This window comes from Trachymyrmex cornetzi, unplaced genomic scaffold, assembly GCF_001594075.2.
Source record: "Trachymyrmex cornetzi isolate Tcor2-1 unplaced genomic scaffold, Tcor1.1 scaffold96, whole genome shotgun sequence".
Classification (NCBI taxonomy): domain Eukaryota; kingdom Metazoa; phylum Arthropoda; class Insecta; order Hymenoptera; family Formicidae; genus Trachymyrmex; species Trachymyrmex cornetzi.
In genome coordinates this window covers 118,322-126,694 of record NW_017300311.1, presented here as the reverse complement: position 1 = coordinate 126,694, position 8,373 = coordinate 118,322, and the positions used below count along the sequence as shown (strand labels likewise).

Below are 8,373 nucleotides of genomic sequence, written 5' to 3'. Positions count from 1 at the left end.
TGAAAATAAGAGGAATAATCACCAATGACCTTGATCTTGACAAATGTTATCCAGTACATGATCCTGAACAACATTCAAGAGGTTTTAGTCGTCGGTTGGACAGCTTGCGTAATGCTAATGCCGGAGGTACTGTAACCTTCAAGTCTTATAACTCAAAAAGTACTTGACGAAAATGAACTTTAATTATAGTGTTTTGGAAAGCTCGCGAGATGTGCTATGAGAATATGCAATAAAAAAATAGGGTGTTTCATTTAAAAAATTCAACGTGACTTTGACCTCAACGACGCCAGTCAGGATCAAACTGATGAGACTATTGAATAGACTTTTTTAAATCCTACAACTTTTATTTGAAACATTTTTCTGTAAAACTTATATTTTTTGAGATTTTTCAGGGTTTCCATATTTTTTCCTCACCCTGTATAATTAACGTATTTATGATGTGATTTAATTGACTATGTAATTGATGTGAAGTTTCAAAAGATTGCTTTGTGTGTTGAGGTGTTGAGAATTTTTAGCATTTTATATTGATTATTTATTTAGTGGTTTTTAAACAGATTTTGCCATCAAATTTGTCAATTTACTGTTGATTCATCTCTTACACATAAAGAAGAGACATATACAATTGCTGAAGAGGACTCCAAAGTGAGTCGAAACGTACAATTTAATGGAATAAAGGATTCGAAGTAAAAAAAATTGCTTTTTTACTTGCGTATCGGTAACCATGCTATTGCTCTCATTTGCACAGTTTATTCGCTATTATTGATTATAAAAATTAAGAAGTTAGAATAATTTCTTACACTGAGAGAAAAATGTTTGGTATTTGTAACTATAATTACATATCACTATAATTATGATTGTTACTACTATAATAATAGTAACAGTCACTATGTATATAGTTCTAGCAACACATGTATATAATTGGCAACCTAAAATGACTATAATTATAGTTGAAATTACCATAAAAATAGTTAAAGTGACTATAATTTTATAGTTATATTTGGGACCAACCATATTTTTTATGGTTAGTCCCAAATATAATTATATAGTCATTTTAGGTTGCCAATTATATACATTTGTTGCTAGAACTATATACATAGTTACTATTACTATAATAATAGTAATTACTATTATTATAGTAATAGTAATCATAACTATAGTGATATGTAATTATAGTTACAAATACCAAACATTTTTCTCTCAGTGTACCTTTTAATTAAAAAAATTGTTTGGTTATTCCAATCAAATTTTGGTAAGAACATAATTTTTAAATTAAAAAGTAAGAAAGTTTTTGTAAGTTACAGTCCAACAAAGTAAATGGATAAACTATTCATATCAAACATTTCTCGCAGTGTATTACGGGGAAAAGCTTTCGGAAGCGGAGACACGGTGTTGGAGAATTTAAGATATAAATACTAAGTGTGGTATGAATTTACTCACTCGCCTGTAAATTTGTTTGCTTAATGAGTAACAAACTAACAATATGATCGCTCTGCAGCTTGTACAATGTTAAAGCAAATGTTTATGCTGAGTTGTATCTCTACAATCTCTGACTCTAACTTTTGTGTTAGCGCGCCATTCGATTTTCCTTTTATTTCTACAGTTCTATCTCTAGGCGAGGAAGATATAGTTAACCGCAGTTAGCGCAGTTTGATATCGGTACAATTGATCTGTATAGAACAATCGCGATAAAGGAAAAGTTTCGGGACGGTAAATGTTCAAGAAATCATTTAGTCTACGAAAAATTATTATGAAATATATTTTCATATAACGGTTCACTGATATTTAAATTTATATTAAATTTAAAATAAGCTTATTTATAACGCTCTCTCAATTAAGATCTTTGTCGTAGATATAGATTACACACCATTTATCTTGTGTGTCGTTTTATTATTGCAATTACTGATTCTGATTGCTATTTCTATCGGATAGTACAATACGTTTTAGAGATATTGATCAGTAGAGAGTTCGGTTGTGATAGTTCGAGATATGACGAAGATACAATAGAGAGGTAAAAGAGTTTTCTTTTTACTCGTCCGTGTAGAGGATGCATCTAATACACGTCTTAGCAAAACAGATTTGCAAAACACGTGCAAATTCGCGCGAAAATAAATAGGATTTCTCTGACAAAACTGAAACGATTCGAGGCTCGATTGCCATGTAACGTTGTTGTCTTACAGGGAAGAGGAGCTCGCCACTAACTCTAGCAAGGAGACCGTCCTATCTGACGCCACCACTGCCAACCATACCCACGCTACCGATAAACTATAAATCTAAACGCTCTAATCAGCAATCGAATTGGCTGTTGACTCGAAAAATAAAAATAATAAAAATAAAAAACTATCGTAGATTGGCGTCTCAGCCGCAAGACTGTTATTGATTTAATATACATTGTTATATATCGGATGACACGAGAACTGTAGTACTCACTATAATGTGAAACTGTTAATCGATACGCACTGTGTAATTGACGTTATAAAACTTCGAGACTGTTCGTTAGTATTATATTAACGATATTATATTAAAGAATATTTCGGCATCACCGAATTAAGATCGTAAAATTTATGGTTTTATGCTGTAAAATAAATCTGTTTCTTTATTTAATTATTCGGATTGAGTTTCCTCCTCCCATTCGTGTTACGTTTTACGCACGACGCATCGGGATCGACTTTGATTTTTCGAGTAGCAACGCAAAGCGAAGTCGAAGTCGATGTGCGGCGAGACTCCACGAGAAAAATCGTATCTTCTACATGGAAAGATGTGTAAATATGTATGTATCATTTCGCTTGTCGAAATTACGGATGGACTCCCTTTGATCCTTTTGGTAGGAGATTGTACCTGATGAATTTCCGCCAAGTGTTACTTGCCACACAGGCTGCCGAATATATTGTTTGATTCTTAGTAAGTATATACGTAAATTTCTACTACACAGGCCAGTGAAACGCTGTATAATAGTACAAGATTAGAAACTGTGAAATGAATCGTTACGTATACATATGCATTATCGAGTGTAACCGCGTGAGTAACTCGATTCAAGATCCGTGAATCCCTAATGGATCCACGGATCTCCGAATCTACGCCTCCGTTGCACGGAAAGAACGATTTTGTTGAAAGATTTAAAACTGTGCTGTTTACAAATCTGAAAATAATTTTGTCGGACCAAAATAATTTTATTGAACTATCAAAATAATTTTGTTAGAAACTCAAACTGGTTGCTGGAAATATAAAAATCTTTTGCAGCATACTCATCATTTTTTCCAACATAATTATTTTGGTGTTCCAACAAAATTATTTTCAGATGTATATTAAGCAAAATTTTAGATCTTTCAGGAAAATTCTTCTTTCCGTGTGGATTTATGAGTAATCGTTATCATAGCGGTCATAGCGGAGAGAAAAAGCGAATTTAGCTTACTCTACGTGACTGGAACGTCGAACAATTTAGGATCGACTCTGAATAAACGCCTAAAGTATCATCTGGGATTCCAGTGGGGCTGGGAGCGCCAAGGAGCGCAGAGCGATATCGTTTCTCTTGCATTTATTATCCCAGCGTGTAACGATCTCAGATTGCGCGATCTACATAAAGACGAATCTACATTTTCCCATCGTAAATCTCGCATCTCTTAAGTTTCTCTTTGCATTTATGTAGCTATTTTATCTCTCTTTCTTACTTTTGATCATCAATCATCGCTCAAAATATCATGTATCATCATATTTAATAATTCAGCTGATCATTGATTGCAGTATATAATAACATTTTGTAAATTCATAGTGAAATCGTGAATAACGGTGTAGCTGGCTCCACGAAATTTGGTGATTCGTTGGATCCGAATGAAAGCGATTAAATTAAGAACGCGAATGATAAGATTAAGCCGCAAGTTCATCGTGTATTTTGTACGTTGCGACACGGTGCATATCAATCGGTGCTCCAAAAAAAGAATTTTGTATAATGAGGAGAGGAAAGGAAAAAAAAAAGATTGTAAGAATCAACAGAAATGTGATTTAAAGAAGTGGAAATCTGGACAAGTCGCGTGATGTTTTACAGGAGCATGCTAAACTGTGTGAATGCATTAGAGGGACACATACCGCCAGCAGAGAGCGCAGCCCTGATGGTGGCAGAGGAGAAGCCACATCCTGATTCATGTAAGGCTTTAAAGAAAAAACCTGACCAGCATCAATCACGATACATTGTAACACGATAATTTGTAATCCCTGTCATCTCTGTCCAAAGACAAACAATTCTCTAAACGCGGGTGCGAAATCGCGATCGAGACTGGCTGCGTTTAGCAGAGAAAACTGATCAGTATATATATGCGCTCAATGATTGATCGTTAATAGGATTGTTTCTTGCTTTTAGTTCTTTGCTAAATCTAAATGTAGGAACCAATCATATTAAGGAATCACTGAGCACTCAGTAATCAGTTTTCTCTGCTGAAAACACCCACTGTCATTTTTTCTCTAACCGTTGCGATGATTGGGGGTGATCAGGTGCTCTCGATTCAATAAGCGAGCACGATTCCTCGTAACTTTGTCCCGTCGATACATGGATCATCTCTTTTTCATCGATGAGAGAGATATTCTATGCGAATGCGTTCGTCGAATGGGAACTGACGTACACGCGCTGATCGATCTCTGTGAAACTCGAAGTCGAACTTTTCAGAGTAGCTTTTTCATCGCATTAGATTTCTACATTTTTGCTCCCTTACTTTAAAAGTGACACAACTAAAAAAATTAGATTTCCTAGAAAAGGGAAGAACTGTTTTTCAATTTGTCAGAAAATTATTGATTAATCAAATAATATTGGCAAAAGTACATATTCTTAATCAAATGTTAATTGTGATAATTCTTTTTAAATCACTTTTTCTGAGTTGTGATGATTTTTTTAAAACCACCTGTGTTTTTTTAGTAACGATTTAAAAAAAATCTGCACTCTTTTGAATTGTAACGATTTTATAAAAATAATTCTTTTTGAATTTTGACGATTTTAACGATTTTTTATGAAGTTAAATTAGTTCATTTTTACAATTGAGGATAATCATTTAATTCATTCATGAGAATAACTCAATCACGATTTTTTGATTGTCACTTTTGAAGTAAAAAAGTGTTATTCATAATTCATATTATTTATTTCTTGTATTCACCACACATTATGTTTATTTTTTAATCATTTCGTTTCACGCCTGATCACCTCATCAATCATGCATTAAGTCTCTGCTACGTCTTTGCGTGCGTGTTAAAGCACTAAAAAATGGAACGTTATGTCACGAAAATTTAAAAAGAGGTAACGCTAATCGTGCGAATCGATACGATCATCAAGTATACAGGAATTGTTTGCCACGTGTCATCATCTTGCATGCCATAATGCCGTATATGTATGTTCGTAAGTTTTCTTGATTTGTAGTCTCATTGTGGAACATCTGTTTTGAATTTATTTGCGACCGTTTCTTTTCTGCTTTCAGTATAATTCAGAAAATGCAGAGGCGTCAAAGTGCTGGTTATACGACAGTCAAACTATACATTGTGCCGCTTCACGCTACAAGACACACGCGAGCGGTCATAGCGGGAACACTATTCAAATTTTATTCACCTTTTCGCGTTGACGACAGCTAATCAGGAAAGAAAATATAACGAAGTAGATCGACACCCAGTGTAACGTGTGCCATAAGATCAGAAATCTTTAACCTGCTTATAACATCATTCACTCATTAGAACAATTGCACAAACACATAGCAAAAAATGGTTTTCCTGAAGTATTTAAAAATTTAGTTAGATACAAATTTGAAAATAATTTTATAGAGGACTATCAAAATAATTATGTAAGAAGCTCAAACTAATTGCTAAATTCAAAAAATAAATTTAATAGAGTTTGATACAGATTTTTTCAATAGTAAAATTCTTCAATAATATTAAAAATTTAGTAAAAATTTAATTAATCTTAATACATACTTTTTTCAATAGTACTAACTTGTAGCATTTATTTACAATAAATAAATGTTTACTACCACAGTAAATATATATATGTTTATACCAAATAAATATATGTTTACATTTAGTAAATATTTATCTAATATTATTCAAAAAATATTTATTAAAATTTAATATATTTTAAATCAATTGAGGAAAAATATTAAAATTATTATTATTTAGTACATTTTTCTCTCATTGTAGAAAGTCGAAACTTTTTGCAGCATTGCTCATTATGCTTAAATTTTCTACGTAATTTTGATGGCGCAACAAAATTATTTTTAGATTTGTGTCTGTTTACATTTTAGATATTTCAGCAAAATTTTTGTGCAGATATCTATTTCATTTAAGCTGTCATCTGCTTACGAGAAAAATTAAATTTCCAAAATCTAGACCGAATCTATTTCTTAGATTGATGATCTTATTGATCATCAACATTCGAAATCTTTCTCTCGCTCGCATTCATGAACTTTCGTCTTCACTTTGCATAATAATTTACGTTGGACGTTAATCTAATATCTACATATTCTACCTTAGCTTACTTTTTGTTTTACACTGCTTGGGTTAGGCACTCTCGTGACATGGACTCGCTGGAGTTTCAGTTTCAAAGAGCTTATTTTTCTGACAATATATTCACGCACATTATATAGAAAATATATAGGCACAGAAGCAAGCTGTACAGCAAACTTGCGTTACACATGAATCGAACGATCGAATATCTCAGAACATACTGCCTTTTATCGCTAACGAATTCTTGGCGATATCTTTCTCGCGATAGTTTATTATATAATTATAAACGTTGTGTGTGTGTGTATGTGTGTGTGTGTGTATGTGTGATGTTTCAGAATAATAAGCTCTCTCTCTCTCTCTACACATATATATATATATATATATATATATATATATATATATATATTTTACACACATCTATTTATCGTCTCTGTGCAACACGACAGTTTTCCATCCTGTATCGTATCTACACTTTGGACTTAATTAACGCTACGTAATTACACGAAACGAGAAAGTGATAAACACTCACGTACTGCTTCGTTTCTACGAATATTATATTATCGTATATTATGCGCTATCGACACTGGCCTTTGTAGTAGTTTAAAGGAAGGCAGGCCAATGTGAATATATGTATATTCCTCACTGACACATATTATACTGATGTGTAGCATCTCTGAATCCCGGAGCGAGGATTCGTTTCGTTATGTAATAACTTCTTAGGCCAATGTACATACATATATTTGGCGTTGTTGTTAATTTTAGTACGGTGCTGTACAATCAATTTTCGCAGCATGAATGGTGTAAGGGGCATGCGCGCATGAATGTAATCTTTAGTGCGTAGGAGCAAAAGGTAATTTCATCTCTCGTGACAATTCCGGACGTTTAGCTTTGAAAACCTCAAGTCTCTTAAGTCGAATCGCGCGTGAATTAACAATTATAACCAAGATAATCCGAGGGACACAAATAAATTCTTATTAATGTAATGAGTATTTTCTCAAATTATAATATAAATAATTAACAATTTCAAATTAACTGCACTATTCTCAAATCGCGTGGATTTCTAAGCACATAATAGACAGCGATAATGTTATTTTATATACGGAAAGAATGGTTTTTCTGAAGTATTTAAAAATTTGTATTTAGATACAGAACTAAAAATAATTTTGTTATACTATCAAAATAATTATGTAGGGCACTCAAATTAATTGGTAGAATGTCAAAACGTTTTGCAGTTTTGCTTGAGTTTTCTGGATAATTATTTTGATGGTCCTACAAAATTATTTTCAGATCTATATTTACCGAAATTTAGAGATTTCAGCAAAATCGTTTTTCTGTGTGACAATCCTATCATTTTTTTGTTTATCACTTGAGAAGAGATTTTATCCATTAAAGAATATTCGTAGTAAAAAAAATGAGCAAAAATATTTTATAAGCAATACGGAAAACGCTATTTATCTCGTAAATATCGTATTTTGGAAACAGACAGAATAATTTTTAACGCTACTAACCTTCTTTTTGGCCAGTTTTTAAGTGCGCTTATAAATTGCATGGGATTAGCTCTGAGACTAAGAGTAGCGGCTATAAAGAAGGAGCGCTTTACATAAGATCGCGTTGTTTTCGAGAATAACTACTAAAACACGAAGGTGAAATAAATTCTCTCGCTGACGACCCGTCCACATTTATCGAGAGAATAAAGAAAGATTCTTGTATCGCAATCTGTCACGGTGAAAATTAATTCGACCGAGGAAAGACCGAGCGCAGCCGCCGAGAGCAGTAGAGAAGCTTGCTTGCTCGTCTCCTATGAGATACATACACATATCTATCACACCTTTTAGCGATGTGTTCGGAAAAGTAGTTGGCGAGATAAACGTATATGTACGCGACGCGGCAGTATCGCGCGCGTCG

General features: G+C 33.2%; 1 protein-coding gene across 11 annotated transcripts in view; it reads left to right on the top strand.

The window, feature by feature from the left end:
- Glut1 (Glucose transporter 1) overlaps positions 1-5,716 on the top strand; it is a 41,175-nt gene extending 35,459 nt beyond the window's left edge. For 6 of the 11 annotated variants that reach the window (XM_018521062.1, XM_018521061.1, XM_018521059.1 and 3 more), the window contains one exon: positions 4,040-4,424. In XM_018521062.1, coding sequence (XP_018376564.1) covers positions 4,040-4,196 — 157 coding nt within the window. In that variant the 3' untranslated portion in view covers positions 4,197-4,424. Of the gene's footprint in view, positions 1-2,177; positions 2,493-4,039; positions 4,425-5,453 lie in introns of those variants that run through there. The other 5 variants (XM_018521064.1, XM_018521060.1, XM_018521058.1 and 2 more) reach the window with 2 other exon arrangements.
- Positions 5,717-8,373: the final 2,657 nt, after the last annotated feature.